The 17,002-nt window shown below is 35.9% G+C and overlaps 1 protein-coding gene across 5 annotated transcripts in view; it reads right to left on the bottom strand.

Moving 5' to 3' along the window:
* The window catches only part of IQCB1 (IQ motif containing B1), a 69,357-nt gene that overhangs the window by 48,815 nt on the left and 3,540 nt on the right, over positions 1-17,002 (bottom strand). For 2 of the 5 annotated variants that reach the window (XM_020985902.2, XM_020985901.2), the window contains exons 2-8: positions 16,516-16,598; positions 15,617-15,730; positions 14,155-14,317; positions 9,115-9,244; positions 6,553-6,646; positions 2,389-2,488; positions 203-375 (exon numbers count right to left, since the gene is read on the bottom strand). In XM_020985902.2, the coding sequence (XP_020841561.1) occupies positions 203-375; positions 2,389-2,488; positions 6,553-6,646; positions 9,115-9,244; positions 14,155-14,317; positions 15,617-15,730; positions 16,516-16,564 (823 nt within the window). In that variant the 5' untranslated portion in view covers positions 16,565-16,598. The remainder of the gene's footprint in view (positions 1-202; positions 376-2,388; positions 2,489-6,552; positions 6,647-9,114; positions 9,245-14,154; positions 14,318-15,616; positions 15,731-16,515; positions 16,599-17,002) is intronic. The other 3 variants (XM_020985904.2, XM_020985905.2, XM_020985908.2) reach the window with 2 other exon arrangements.

Below are 17,002 nucleotides of genomic sequence, written 5' to 3'. Positions count from 1 at the left end.
ATTTTTCAGAAAATAATGACATGGATAGAGAATGTCACCAAAGCACTAGAGGCAGGCCATCTGTTAGGACAAAAAAATGGTATTTTACTGGTACACCTCAATTCTTTCTTTCTCATAATAGCTGCACTTCCATTCAAATACCTATCAGTAAAATGCTTTTGTTTTACCAATCTCAAGACCAAAAAAATGCTGCATACATTACCTGTATACCGACTTCTTAGCAGCACTAGAATTTCTGGTTGAGATTTGGCCACCAACAGCAACAGTTTTATAGCAATACTTCCAATGACAAGACTCGTTGAAGACGAAAGCTTAAAAATAAGTTCATCTAAAATTGAATGAAGGGCTTTTTCTTTTATTGTGAGCAAGTCTCCACTAATAAAACAAAAAGAAATCCAAAGAACATTAGCAGCTGAAGCACATGTTAAAATTAATTTCATAAAAGTTCCACTTCTCTGATAACTGACCACAAAACAGTAGTTTGATTTAATGGGGATTACCAATCCTGAAACACATTGCTTGGCTTTAAAGATGCATCAACTCCTATCAACAAGTATTTTTTGACTGCTATGTGCAAGGTACCATGCTAGGCACTGCTAATGATAAAAAATATATAAGTCAAGGTCTATCCCTTCAAGGGGGTTGTGATTTAGGTGGAGACAAGAAAAAATTTAAATGATGATAAAATATTTGGCAATTATTTACTGCCTTGTGACAGCTCAATTCAAGTTATACTGTTACCATGTTACTCAAACAAGTTTAAGCCCTACAGTCATTATCTATACAGTTTATCTAGCTAATTAATCATGCACTATCTTGTGACACTGTCTTGAACAGAGGAAAATGTTACAAAGCACCGTTAATGAATGAACATTTATTAAGCATTTATCACTGTGCTAAATCCACTGGGGATACAAACAGAAAAAATGAGAGTCCCTAATCGCAAGAACTCATACCCTAATTAGGGGAGATAACATATACAGTTCAGCTACAGAGTGAATTAAAGTCCTAAGGATGCAGGGAGAAGGTGGATGGAAAGACCCAGAAGTCCTTAAGGTACATCACTAGGTTTCATGACAGTGTGTAGGGAGAGTATGAAGCGCAAAGAGGCATGGCAGATGGTAAGGCCCAGAGGGCTGATGGTGGCTCTCCATCTCACTAAAGTATTAAAGCAGGTATTTCTCATCTCTTCCAAGAGCAAGATCTCTTCCTGACCAGCTGCCCTATGGGGTCTGGGTTGCCAGGGGATTGGAGCAGAAGTAGAAAAGGATGAGGAGGGGGCGGTGGGGAGAGCGAGAGGAGAATTGTGCCCAAGCAGGTACATCATTGAGAGCCAAATGAACTGAACGGATGATGACTAAAACTTTAACAAATCTGATAGACATGGCCACAGGATGACTATGTGAAACAACCACTACCACTTTTTCCCACCCACTCCATCTCTAATCTTTGGCAGTCTAGTACTATAGGATGATCATCTAATCAGGTCAATCTCCTGACTGTTCCCCAACAAGTCTTCTTTTAAAGCTTTCTTCTTTCTGACTGGGAGGTCCTCTCCACTAATTCAAGCCCATAACCTCTTTCAAGATCCAGTTTGAAATTTACTGCCCCAAAATACTTTCACTGACTAATCCCACAACAATTTGATGTCTCTTTTACTTGATGCCCCATTAGAGGTGATACATATGGTATCATCATGACCTCTAAGGTTCTAACTGGCTTCAACTCTACAATGTGTTCAAATGTCACTTCACAATTGTTTGTTAGTTCCTTGAGGTTTATATGCTTAGTTTCTCAAGCCACCAAACTGATTGAGCCCTCTTTTCCTCTGTATTCCTCCACAGTAACTAATACTGTTTTGTTGAGCACTTCATGTGATCAATTAATATTTACTAAATGGACTGTATAGGGGCAGCTAGATGGATAGTGGATAGAGCTCCAGCCTTGGAGTCAGGAGGACCTGAGCTCAAATCCAGCCTCAGACACTTAACACTTACTAGCTGTGTGACCCTGGGCAAGTCACTCAACCCCCCAACTGCCTCACCCAAAAGCAAAAAATAAATAAATAAATGGACTATATAACGCAGGATTTTACACTGTGCTCCTGATCATCCTCCGCATACTGGGGAGAGAAAAGAAACACCTACTGTTCTGATCATGTTTTGGGAAGTACTACTTTCTGGCACTTCTGGGCTCTAAAAGGAAAAAGAGTTCCATTTGCATATTAAGTTTTCAGCACCCTATGATTCTGTCTTTTTATTTTTTTTCTGTGACAAATATCATTATTTCTCAAGTGTCAGGCACATAGAATATAAAATAGTTTACTTTCTAAAAATTGATATAAGTTAAATATACTTCAGAGAAAAAAAATTACATGAACCAAGTTACCTTTTGACTTGTAAGATGGTCTGTAGTACGGTCATGACTGCAGATCCTGTTTCAACATCATCAGTTAGCAACAAATGTAAAAAATGATCACTTTGTAGTACTGTAGGAATAGAAGGAAAAAAATCAAAGAAATGAATACCGACAAGGCAAATATGAAGCTTCAAGTGACACATCAGCATTAAAACTTTTCCAGTGTCTAAATACAGTACTTCCTGCTCTTTCTTTATACTCTACAACAGGCCTGTACAGCATATGGCCCGAAGGCCACTTGTTGCCCGCCAAAGATTTCAGTACCTCTGAAAAATGTAAGGTTGCCACTGTGTACTTTCCTGTTTATCACATGACCCACAGCAAACAACCATCATCTGTCTGTCTCTAATGTAACCTATCTGCAGCCCGAAGAAGTTTACGAGTCATGCAGGTCTGCTCAACGATAGGGTTTCTAAAGGCCAACAGTTTCATAACCATAAATACAAATCATATCAGTTTTAGTGATTGTATGAACTCTGATTTTCAAATTTGTAACTACCACAGATCAATGAACTTACATTATGAGTTGTTCTTTTTTTTAATTTCATGAACTGTTTAAAGTGTTCTTCATTTAAATGATTCTCTTTCATTTAAAAAAATGCTTAAGGAAGTTCAAAGGTAGCAACAGTATGCAGGGCATTGTTGATACTTCCATTTCAAACTTAACACATTTTTTTAACAGCTATATGTAATAGACTGAGTTTCATTTGTAATCCTTTTTCTACTCTTCTTTGAATATGGAGATGTTAACATGTTTGATTTTCCAGTTCATAATAATTTTTTAAAAAAGAATGCTTAGATTTCTGGGAAAATGATTCTGAAATTGAAGCATGCCTGTTTCAAAGTTTTATATATAGGTTATTCCTATTTTTGTCATTTATTATAAAAATATTATGGGATTCAATAGCTGTCTTTTGAACTTTTGGTAACTGATGTATTTTTTTTCTTCTGGCAGATATGAAGGCTTTTTTCTTTGTTGCAATTTTAAATGTTGTGAATATAATGTAAGTTGAATTTTTATTTTTATTTTCACTTTCTTAGGGTATGAATTCTTTCTTTCTTAGACCCAGAGATTTCATTACCAGAACTCTATCCCAAGGAAGCTATTAACATCCAGAAAAGTCCCACTCTCATAACATGAAAAATGTCCATATAAATATATTCATGCTAAACTTAAGTGTAGGTATCTGATTGGTTTTAGACCTACTGCAACTCAGAATTTAGGTGGCTCACTAGTCTCAACCTGTCCAGCATCAGAGACTATTGGCATGGGTCACCATGCCTGGCTTCAGATTCTATTTTGTTTTCCAGAAACCTTGATGATTATGAGGTTCCTTCTTGATTAGTCTTTCAAATCCAACACTTTTACTGAAATTGTTATCTAGCTCTTTTCCAGCTAAATTATCTTCTGAAATTTTCCTGAATTGAATTGCCTTCATTTATTTTATCCTCCATTATATTTTTTTCCTCTGATGATTGTTGTTGTTTAGTTCTTTAGTAATTTGATTGGTACTATCACTAAACTGGTAGTATTATTTTGGTAGAATTGTGGTTTTTTTTTTACTAAACTGTATGAACAATAAAAAAATGAAAGCTGAGTCCAGATCCTTTGATCACACTCCATCTCCTAATCAAATCAATAAGTATTTATTAACTGCCTACCATGTGCCAGGCACTGTGCTAGACAATGGGAATATACCCTTCTTTGTCAGAGTCCACTTCACCTTAGGCAAGCTTGGGATTGCAGACACTTCTGTTAGAGAAGCATTCACTGGGAAGGCTATAGGACATGGAAGACCCTAGATTCAAATCATGGGAGCAAGAGGTCAGTAAGAATCACAACATGGTGGCAAAAAATGTTTTTATTCAATGGGGAGCTCATGTTTCCAACAGCATGAGAAGCCCCAGTACAGATCATATGAAATGGCAGCCTTTTTTTCTGAACTTTCTGGCATCACTGGCTCAACATGGATAGAAGCTTCCAACAAGTGTCATTTGGGTAAATTCTTTATAGTCAGACCATATGTGGACATGTAACAATGAGTCTTTATGCCATCAAGCAGTTCCCAGATAACTGGAGTCAAGTAGTTACTACCTAGCAAGGTAGATAGCTAATAGTTCTGCTGGCCAAATTCAGAAGGCAGTTACCACTACAATAAGAGAGATCCTTTGTTCACCCTGTATTTCTGCATAAAGGGCCCTTCAAATTTCCTGTCTTACAACATCAACCTACATCTTGGAAAGCAGAGACCTGAAGTCAAGATAATCTGGGAAAAGGGCAGAAGCTGAATCTGGAAGGAAACAGAGGTGCTTTAGAAGCTGGGCTCAGAAGACCTGGGGTCTGGAAAACATTGTAAGGGGGAAGGAGGAAGGTCAGAATGGAGAGGTTAGCTATAACAAAGATACAGATAAAGAAAGTGGTTACTTCTTCCTAAGGAAAACACTTTGCATTTCTTCCTCAAGGACATGACTTACCTCTAGAAGGCTACTTAGGCAAATGTTTTAAGAGATAATAGAAAGAATCCCAGTACCAAAATAACTCTCCCAAATGATGGGATAAAGATTCATTTGGTCTAATAAGCCTCTTTTAAAATATACATATACTTGGTAGACTTTTCTGGGGGAGTGGAGTGGAGCATAAAGGAACCAAGGGAATAGAAAGACAATATCGATTATTTGGCCTCCAGTAGGAAAACTATTTACTTCCTAGCACTTTGCTGAGATCATCTAGCACTAACGGAACTGAAGTTCGATTTGAGAGAAGTAATTTTCAAGTAGCCCTAACCTCTTCCCTCAGGTAGGCAACAGGCCTAGAAATCTACAAATAATCTTGTTTCTTTCCTAAGCTTCCTTGGTTGTAAAAAAGGGATAATAATAATAAAACCCTCATAGGGTGGTTATATAGCTCAAATGAGATTATATACATACATATATATATGTAATATATATATGTATATAAAATGCTGTTGCAAACTAAAGTGCTCTGTAGATGTCAGTTATTATATTTTTCCTTTTCCAACTTTTCAGACTATGTGTTTTTTTCTTCTCATAATGTCTAAAATTTCACCAATTAGAGAACTGAGTAAACAGTTCCTCTCTTAAAATTAAAATGCAAATAGGAGGGTTGAGGCAGCTATTCCAATCCAATCAGCACTTATTAGCTATTTATCATTCATATTTTATTGTAAATTAAACAAATAAATTTCCTCAAAACACTTACACAAGATTATTAGGTCGTAGGTAGAGGAGAAAAGGGAAATTTCTGAGCAGAAAACATTTCACGTGGACAGTCAACCTAGGTCAGACATTACAGTGGAGATTTTGGGCAGCTAGAGGGCACTTTGTGCTCATGAGGATTGGGGCAAGTAGAAAGGGAGATAAGGACACCAAAGACAAAATTCTACTTTTAAATTCTGTCTACATCTGTCTACCTTAGATCTTTTTGGGTCTATTTTGTATTACTATTCAACTATTACTCTTTCTATGTCTCAGCCCTAAAACCAATGTTTTGCCTGACAGAATCAAAGAATTATAAAAGAAAGACAAGCCAATTTCTAAAGTTGAGACAACCCTCAATTATCATTTCTGAGAACATTATAATGGCTATTAAATGTTAACTCCTTGAGAGCAGGGACTGTTTTTGCTTTTCTTTATATCCCCAGGGCTTAGGACAGTGCTTGGCACATAGTAAACACTTAATAAATACTTAGTGACTGACTAAAATATAGATACAAGAAAATTTGACTTTGGTACCATCTCCAACCAACATAATATATTCATTCTATAAATAAAAATTTAACACAAGAATAATCCACACAGACAAATTTCTCTTGGTAAAACAAGGCTGTTTTACTAAGTATCTGTTAAGTTACAGAAAAAAAATATACATATATCTGTACGTGTATATATATATATATATATATACACACACATATATATACACATATACATGTGTGTGTGCGTGTGTATATGTGTGTATATATATAATTCATATATATCTGAATAATACATATATTATTCATATATATCTGAATAATAAAAAATATATCTGGACTCTTAGTAATGGCATTAAAATCTATAATGACCATTTAGTTGCTATTTTGTTCTGTGCTTACCTGCCTAATCTTCTCTTACCATATTTAGTGAGCTGAATATGCCCTCCTAGTAGCCAGCATAGAGAGTCTATCATACTCTGAAAATGCCACAAGAATTCACCTTTTTCTTCATCCTTAATGCAAAGAAAAGACAGCAACTTTAACATAGCTCTACGTGGGAGTCAGAGAAGATAAGTTCTATTTCAAGCTATTCCATTTACTAATTGTGTGACTTTAAGCAACCAAACTTTTGAGCCTTAGCTTCTTTTTTTTTCTATAAAATATGACTAATTCCACCTACCTAGCACATACTAGTTAAGAGGATACTGTACATGAAAATGATGTGAAAACTTTTTAATGACAGAAAAATACAAGGTTTTAGAATCACAGAATCTCAAACTGTGAAAGTATTGAATAGGATCATAAATCTTAATAGCTGTAAAGTTGGCTATATAGCCCATTCCCCTCTTCTGAAGCTCAGAGATATTAACAGACTTGTCCAAGGTCACACAAGCAGTAAGTAAGGTTAAGATTTAGACTCAAGTTCCTAACCCCAGAGTCACTATTCTTTCCATTGTGCCACACTACCTCTTAACCATCTAGTCCAACTTCCTCTAGACCAGAATCCCTTCTACAACATTCCCTGTAAAGTAGGTGTCTTCCACTTTTATGGCATTTCCCAAAGCACCCCCAAAAGAGTTTGAGAATATGTTCCTGTAAGTGAGATTCACTGGTTTTTGGTATCCTCTGGAATTCTCTTTCTAGATATCCATTCCAACCCACATCCTAGCAAAAATCCCATTACAATATCCCCAACAAACGGTCATCTAAACTTTGCTTGAAGATTGCCAATGAAGCCACTACTCAAAAGAGAAAGGCTTTTCTATTTTTGCATAGTCCTCTATATATTTGCAAGTTTTTCTTTGTATCAAACCTTAAATTTGTGTCTCTGCTTCTACCAACTGTTCTTAATTCTGACATTTAGGGATAAGCAGAAGAAATCTAATTTATTCTTCTTTCACATGATAGCCCTTAAAATACTTGAAGCTATGGTTCCCAGAACTCTCTTTGGAGTTCCCAGAACTCCAAAAACAATTACATAGTAACATCAAAGATCACTGATCACAGATCACTGTAACAGATAAAATAATAATGAAAAAGTTACAAGAATTACCAAAATGTGACACAGAGACATGATGTGAGCATGTACTGTTTGGAAAAATATCACTCTAATAGACTTACTCAATTACAGGGTTGCCACAAACCTTCAATTTGTAAAAAAAAAAATGCAATTATCTTTGAAGCAAAATAAAGAAAAGCCCAATAAGATGAGGTATGCCTGTACAGTGGCCATTTATAATCATAGTTTAGGTAATGTGGCCAATAGTTCCTCAATCTCATCCTTAAATTCCTTAAAAACTTCCAAGTGAATAGATTAGCTACAAATTACATTATAGTAAATGACCATAGTAATCTAGTAAATGTAAACCCAAAGATCCAAGCTTTTGGAACAAAAACTCATTATTTGACAAACACTGCTGGGAAAACTGGAAAACAGTATGGCAGAAACCAGGTATAGACCAACATTTCACACCATATACTAAGATAAGGTAAAAATTAGTACATGATTTATGCATAAAGGGTGATGCCATAAGCAAATTAAGAGAGCAAGGAATAGTTTATCTGTCAGATTTATGGATAAGGGAAGAATTTAGGACTAAAGAAGATATAGAGAGCATTATAAAATGTAAAACAGATAATTGATTATATAAAATTAAAAAGTTTTTGCACAAACAAAACCAGTGCAACCAAAATTATAAGGAAAGCAGAAAACTGGGGGAAAACGTTTGCAACAAATATTTCTGATAAAGCGTCATTCCTCAAATATATAGAGAACTCAGTCAAATTTATAAAACATAAGTCATTCCCCAATTGATAAATGATCAAAGGATATAAACGGGCAGTTTTCAGACAAAAAAATCAAAGCTATCTGTAATTACATGAAAAAATGTTCTAAATCATTATTGATCAGATAAATGCAAATTAAAACAACTCTAAGATACCATCTCACACCTATCATATGACAGAAAAGGAAAATGATAAATACTGGAGATGTGTGAAAATTGGGATACTAACGCACTTCGTGGAGTTGTGAACTAATCTAACCATTCTGCAGAACAATTTGGAACTATGCCCAAAGGACTACAAAGCTGTGGATATCCTGTGATCCACAAATACCACTGCTAGGTCTGCATCCCAAAGACATCCAAAAAAAGAGAAAAGGACCTATTTATACAAAAATATTTAAAACAGTGCTTTGAACAGACATTGGAAACAAATATTCCTTTGGACAGTTATGAAAACGAGTGGGAGAAGGCAGCCTTAAAGTAGAGCTATAGTTTCCTTTTTATTCCATTCCAACCAGAATTTTACAACTTTCAAGTTTAAGCCTTCTCTCACCTTCTTCTCTTTGGATGAAATAAAAAAAAAGTTACAAGCCACTACTTTATTTTTTATTCTTACTTTCCATCAAATATGTACTGAAAAAATAACATTCTTTCTTAGAAGAAATGTCTTCAGAAGGCTGAACATATGCACATACCTCAACTGCACCGATGTAGTATTTTTGCAATCGTCTCCCTAAAATAAGGAAACTTTCTGCAGCTGAAGGAAGTAACTTATTGTAAAATTCTTCTGCATCTTCTGTTGGTTCCAAGCCCACGCAGCACTGGCTAAAACAAGAACATAGTTTTGTGTGTGATTTGGTTTGCACTTATTACAAATGTTAGTTGAGAATTAAAACTATCATAAATATTGAACTTTTTTAGCCACAATTCCTTAGCATCCTTTTTCTGTCACAACTGACTGATAAACAAAGGGCTCTTCCTTCAAAATCATATTGGTAACTTTCAGAAAAAGTAAACTTACTTAGGAAAAATAAACAGACTATGGATCATACCAATAGTTAAATCTAGCACTAGGTAAATCTAGATGTCCTGAGCACCTAGCAATCCCATGAGGTTTAGCTGACTTGAAGGAACACACAAGAGAGACATTAAGTCACTCAAAAATGGAAATACATCTTATGTGATATCTGTATCTACCAATTCTTCTTGAAAAAAAAAATTAACATCTGAAAAACACAAAAGTTAAACTCAAAGAGAAATCAGGAAAATAAGAGTACTAATTCCAGCTAGGCTACTGATGTTTCTCTGCGGTGCTTACACCTCCAAAATTTGTGCTTTCATTCCTTCATTTGAGAAAGTAACATAAAAGAGCCCTGTTTTTAATACATTTTAAAGAAATGATTCCTTAAATATTTGTATTCATGATAAGGGAAGAATTTAGTCCAATGCACATCTGACCATAAATACATTCTATAACATTCCCAATCAGTGGTCTTTTAACTTCAGTGAGCCAATAAGCATTTATTAAGTGTCTACTATGTGCCAGGCACTGTGTTAAACACTGGGGATACATAGAAAGGCAAAAGACAGTCCTTCCTCTAAAGGAGCTCCCAGTCAAACTGGAGAGACGACATGCAAACAATTATGTATAAGAGATATACATACATACACACACACACACACACACACACACACACAAATATACTCTCACACAAGATAAACTGGAAATAATCCATAGAGGGAAAGCATCAAGATTAAAGAGAACTGAGAACTGCAGAACTTTAAACTTTAGCTGAGACTTGAAGGAAGTTAGGAAATCCAGAAGGCAGAGATGAGGAGGGAGAGAATTTCTGGCACAGGGGAGAGCAAGTGAAAATGTTCCAAGTCTGAAGATAGGGTATCTAATTAAAGAAACAGCAAGGAAGCCACTGTCACTAGATCAGAGCACACTTTGTGAGGTGTGGAAGGGTGAAAGAGGAGGGGAGGTGTAAGAAGACTGAAAGAGCCAAGTTATGAATGGCTTTAAAACCCAAACAGTGGATTTTATATTTGATCCTGGAGGTAACAAGGAGCCACTGGAATTTAATGAATGGTGATAGGGATATGATCAGATTTAAGCTTTAGGAAGATCAATAAGACAGCTGAGTGGAAGATGGAGTAGAGTAGGAAGACATCTGAGGCAGTGAGAACAGTCAGAGGCTATCTATTATAACAGTCCAGTGAGGTGCTGAAGGTAGTGGCAGTGTCAGAAAAGAAAAGGGAGTATATGAGAGAGATGTTACAAAGTTAAAATAGATAGGTCCTGGCAACAGACTAGACAAGGGGTGCGAAGAGTGAAAAGCTGAGGAAGACACCTATGTTGTGAGCCTGGGTGACTGGAAAGATGATGATGCCCTTTATAGTAATAAGGAAGAGGGGAGGGTTTTTGGGCAAGTCGAGTTCAGTTTTGGACATACTGAGTTTAAGGTGGTTACAGACCATCTACTTCAAGATGTCCAATAGAAAGCTGAAGATGCTGGACAAATAAATCTGAGAATCATCAGAATAGAAAGAATAATCCAACCCCATGAGGTGATGAAATCACCAAATGAAATACCATAGAAGGAGAAGAGGAACCAGGATAGGGCCTTGGGGAATACACAGGGTTAGTGAGCAAGACCCAGACAAAGATCCAGCGATGAAAACTGAGAAAAAGCAGTCAGACAAGTACAAGAAGAATCAGGAGAAAGTAATGTCAAAAAAACCTAGAGGGAAAAAGTTATCAAGAAGAGGGTGACTGATAATGTCAAAGGCTGCAGAGAGGTCAAGAAATCTGAGAATGAAAAAAGGCCATTGGATTTGGAAATTAAGAGATTATTGGCAACTCTGGAAAGAGCAGGTTCAGTTGAATAATGAGGTCAGAAGCCAAACTGCGAAGAATTAAGAAGGAAGTGAGAGTAAAGCAAGTGGAGGCACATAAACAGCTTTCAAAAGGAGTTTAGCCAGAAAACGGAGAAGAGATACAGCGTGACAGCTAGCAGGGATGGATAGATCAAGGGCAGATTTTTTGAGGATAGGAAAGACATAGGAGTATTTGTAGGGAGAAGAGAAGCAGTCAGAAAAGAAGGAGAGAGACTTTAAGATAAGGGACAGAGTAGAGATAATAGAGAGGGCAATCTGCTGGAGGAGATAAGATGGATGCCAAAAGACCTCCAATGAGGGAGAACCCATTACTTTCTGAAGTAGTCCTCAGTGTCTTCTTTTGGACATTCAGAATACAAAACCAAAAGAGTTCCTGCCCTCTAGGAACCTAAGAGGTATTATTATTATTATCATCATTATAATTATTGTTATTGTTTTTGGTGAGGCAGTCGGGGTTAAATGACTTGCCCAGGGTCACACAGCTAGTTAAGTGCCAAGTATCTGAGGCCAGATTTGAACTCAGGTCCTCCTGACTCCAAGGCCAGAGCACTATCCACTGCACCACCTAGCTGCCCCTCTAAGAGGTATTAATGCCAATGATTATGAAGTCTTGGACAATTAAAACAAAGACGATGGGGGCAACTGATTGTGTTATTCTCTGTGCTGTCTTTTGAAGACAAAGAACCATGCAGAAGAGAAAATTACTTTAGGATGTGAAATTTGCTTAGGCTAAGGTGGCACCTGAGAATGGGGTTCAGATTTCTGGACCATGGCTTAAAATATAGAAATTACAAACTTTGGATCAGAAACTGAATATACCTACCAAAAGTTGGTAAGAATATATTTTCTGGATGTCTTGCAAATCTAATCAAGAGAACTTTAAACTAAAAAGGATGGAGAAAGAAGGCAAGCTGGATATAACAGACCATTAACTCCAGTAAAGAAAGAATGGCATCTGAGACACCCAGATGTTCACAGGACAAAAATTCAAAGACAAAAATTCAATAAAAGTGCCAGCCATAAAACCTATTATCTTAAATGTATACAGTCACAAACATTCCTTCATAAAGTTTGGACAGAGGAAAGGAAAGCCTGACACAGTATGGCATGAATTCTAAATTTGGAAAAGGCAAATTTTAAAGGGCTTAGAAGGATGGGTGGTAGGACACAATTCTTCTAGTGTTGTTTTTTTTTGAACAAAGGTAGTCTAGAGAATTCTAGAAATATACTTTATCATACATAAGGGGGAAAGTATCTGTTAACCAAGAATATCAAAAGTGCTGGGGATTCCCCCCTCATAAAACAGCAGCTGTTTTTCATCATACCAGAAAGAGTAAAATTTGGGGGAGGATAAAAAGCCCCACAGACCAAACTAATTCTGGAAGCATTTTTTTCACTTTAAAGAAATTCAAGTAGAAAAGAAGCCAATGCTTTTCCAATAGGTTTTCTGGTTGTTGTGATGTGGCTGACCACAGGCTGTTGGTAAAATACTATTTTTTCTTTTATTTTAGAAAAATCAATTCTTTTTTCATATTCAATCCTTGCCTCTCCTCACCAAAAACAAAAAAACAACAGATTTCTCCCCCAATTTCCTACCTGCCATAATGCTTCTCTCTTCCACTCAAATGAACTTGTTTCTCATATAATGTGTGCCCATGAGTCTGATTTTATTTTAAACAAACATAAAAAACACATACTCAAGTGAGTCTTATCCTCTTAGGCTTTATGTTCATTCTAATGACGCTACCAGTGCTCAAACACCTACATCTCATTCTTCTAAATAAACCTCAATGATAGCAAATCTTTTACTTCTAAGAGTAGATTTTATTTTTGCAAATAGTTAAAAGCACTTGAAAACAATTATTAGGAAATATGGCAGGTATTCAAGCTAGATAATACCAAAAACGTTTCATCTGGTCCTGAACCCAAAGCTTATTTTTCCTTTATCCTCCATCTTGCCTGGCACTGTACTTTACATACAGCTGAACTCAAAAAAATCTGTTTAAGAAAAAAACCACCATCCCCAAAAAGGAACTCCTAAAGAGTATTTCTAAAGATATTGCTAGCAATGACACCATTAACATAAATTTAATGCCTTCCAAAGTGACAACTTTAATGGACAACATTCATATGGATATATGAATTGTGATGTTTGTTTAAAAAAAAAGCAGGGAAGGAGAAAATCAGTCTCATTACTTTAGAGTCACATTTAAATAATGAAGACCTATACACAGTCAAGATATACAATTCCTTTTCTAGTATGAGTCAGCTCGTGAAAAACAAAGAAAAGTAAATACAATAAACTCGTTGGGCTTTGGTAGGCTCTTCTACTGTAAGCCTCTTTCAACAAATGGGCTCACTGCTACAGCTTTCCAAACACTCCCATTAAAACAAACCAAAAAACCTAGCCCTCTCCTAACTGGCACTTTACCAAAAGGAAAAAGTACTAGAAACTGATGTTTCTGATACTTCCTATTAAGTAAATATTCAACTTAGTAAGAGGAATAAATGTTAAAGATAGTAGAATGCTGAAGTTAGCATAGGAAGTTACTTATGCAATATTTTTTAGATCATGGTTGGGATGGAGAGGAGCTAGATTTCTGATTTCCTAAGGTTTTTATAAACAATACTGATTTACATGTCTAAATCACTACTCTTTCATTCATTTATTAATCTCCAGGAGAAAACAAGGAAAATCACAGTACAAATAACTCCCCATTCTCCTACATACCAGCTAATTAAGTTTTTCTTATAACAACACAACAGAGATTCCAGAATGAAAAGGGAAATGAGAACAGTAAGAATTAACTCTTTATCCATTTCTTCATCTTTACCTTAATATCTGTGCAAGTTGGGAAACAGTTATCCAACCACCCTGGATTTTGGTGACATCTTTTCTAAGAACCAATAGGCAATACTGAATGAGGTCATAGCAATATATGTCCTGTTTAATCTTCTTTAATTCTGAGCTTCCCAAAGGGACACTGTTTAACATTTCTGAGGCAAAAGAAAACAAAGCTATATTTAGTTACTTTCACCACAATTACCATAGCTTTTAAAAATTGTTTAATAATAACTTTTGGATAATAAATAAAATAATAATAAAATATTTGAAAGCATCATGAACTGTTCAAAGATAATTCAATATTTAACTATGTTTTGATAGGACTAGATCATAAGGATTCGAAGAAAAATATATAGTTTGGCACTTTGTTCAACCATTCAGTTATTCACAGGAAAGTAAATGCAAATGTGCTCTGGAACAAGTGTCAGTGTAAGATAGACATCTAAAATTCAGAATTAGATGATTAAAATATAATTTTCCAGAGTAACTTTGGAAGTTGATTCTACGGTTTCATTATTCAAATACATATTGTAGAATGACCACAGAAAAGTTTCCTTACCTTTTAATTTTTCTCTTTTTTTCCTAAATTTTAAAAAATGCTCTTTATTTTTAGTTTTCAGCATTTACTTCAATAAGATTTTGAGTTAAAAATTTTCTCCTCCTCTCTCTCTTCCCCCCAACCCAAGACAGTGTGCAATCTGATATAGGCTCTACCTATACATTAATATTAAACATATTTTCACATTAGTCATGTTGTAAAGAAGAATTAGAACCTATGGGAGGAAGCACAGGAAAGAAGAAACAAACAAAAAAAGAGCAAATAGTATGCTTTTATGCTTTGATCTGCATTCAGACTCCATAGTTCTTTTTCTGGATGTGGATAGCATTTCCATCATGAGTCTTTTGGAGTTGTCTTAGATCCTTGCATTGCTAATAGGTAAGTCTATCAAAGTTAGTCATCACACAATGTTGCTATTACTGCGTACAATGTTCTCCTGGTTCTGTTCACTTCACTCAGCATCAGTTCATGTAAGTCCTTCCAGGTTTTTCTCAAGTCTGCCTTGCTCATCATTTCTTATGAAACAACAGTATTCCATTACACTCGTATACTACAACTTGTTCAGCCATTCCCCAATTGATGGGAAGCCCCTCAATTTCCAATTCTTGGCCACCACAAGAAGAGCTGCTATAAAGATTTTTGTACATGTGGGTCCTTTTCCTATTTTTATGATCTCTTTGGGATACAACCCTAGAAGTGGTATTGCTCAGGATCAAAGGGTATGCACAGTTTTATAGCCCTTTGGACATAGTTCCAAATTGCTCTCCAGAATGGCTGGATCATTCACAACTCCACTAAATACAATAGTGTTCCAATTTTCCCATATCTTCTCCAACATTTATTATTTTCCTGTTTTGTCATGTTGGCCAGTCTGATAGGTGTGATGTCTTACCTTTTAATTTCAACAGTATAACAGAAACGTTCTGTTCAGGGCTTTCTGCAACCTCAGCAGCTAGAGACAATACCCTTGGATCCACAGTGATTGATTCCATTTCCCACTGGTTATCTTTGAATAAAAACAGGTATATAATACAGGTCAGTTAAGAGACCTATCACACTATATTATTAAAACATTTTAAATGGAGACATTAGGTGTTTAATAATATTTCACATTTGTAACATCAACAGTTAAAAATTCAAAAACATATATATGTATACTAGCATTACAGAAAAAGTATCAGATCTGGAGTCAGAGCTCTATTACCTTCTAGTTCTATTATCTCTATGACCAAAGGTATCACCTGGGAAAGCCTATGGGTTTGAAATTGTGGGAGCACCTGGACAAGAACCATGACATGCTAGCAAAAAGACCTTTATTAAAAGTGATAAAGACTAATTAACTAAAGTTCAAGTTTCCATTAGTAAGGGGAATCCTCCATTAAAGTCCCTGCAAATTACAAACCATATGTATGTGAAACTTCCAGCATTACAGACTCAGTCAACTAAGGCAGTCCTTTTTTATTTAATTACTTTTAGTTATGTGCCCTAGAGAATCATATTGGTCACATGCAATTGTTCAGAGGTTCCCTAACTGGTTGATGGACAACCAGAGCTGTCCAGTTAATAGTTCATCATCTTAGCTATTAAGAATAAGGTGGGGGGCAGCTAGGTGGCGCAGTGGATAGAGAACCAGCACCAGACCTGAAGTCAGGAGGACCTGAGTTCAAACCTGACCTCAGACCAAACACTTGACACTTACTAGCTGTGTGACCCTGGGCAAGTCACTTAACCTCAACTGCCTAAAACTTAAAAATAAATTTAAAAAAAAACAGAAAGAATAAGGTGGTTCACCTGGCCAGGTTCGGGTAGTGGTCACTACATGGCTTAGCAGATGTTGCATATAGTTTCACTGGCCAAGTTCAGAGCAGATACAACTATAGTTAAGACCAAAAGAAAGAAACAATATGTTCACTTTGTCTTTCTGTACAGTCTTCAGATTTCCAATCTCCCATATTGCCTATATCACTTAATCTCTGGAAATGTGGAAGAGTCCCACCCATAGAACATCTTTTATCATCAGAGAATTCATACAGAAAAGAAGCCTTATGAATGTAACAAATATGGGAAAGCCTTTAACAAGAACTGAAACCTTACTATTCATTAGAGAATTCATACAGGAAAGCAACTTTATAAATGTAATGAAAATGGAAAGGCCTAAAGCCAGAGAGGATATTTTAAAGAATAAAGAATTTATGCTGGAAACAAAAACCCTATAAATGGAAAAAGTGCTTGGAGTCAGAGGACCTGGGTTCTAATTCCAGCTTAGCCATTTACTACC

This window comes from Phascolarctos cinereus, unplaced genomic scaffold, assembly GCF_003287225.1.
Source record: "Phascolarctos cinereus isolate Bilbo 61053 unplaced genomic scaffold, phaCin_HiC Scaffold_726;HRSCAF=1367, whole genome shotgun sequence".
Classification (NCBI taxonomy): Eukaryota; Metazoa; Chordata; class Mammalia; order Diprotodontia; family Phascolarctidae; genus Phascolarctos; species Phascolarctos cinereus.
This window is presented reverse-complemented; position numbering and strand designations above follow the sequence as displayed.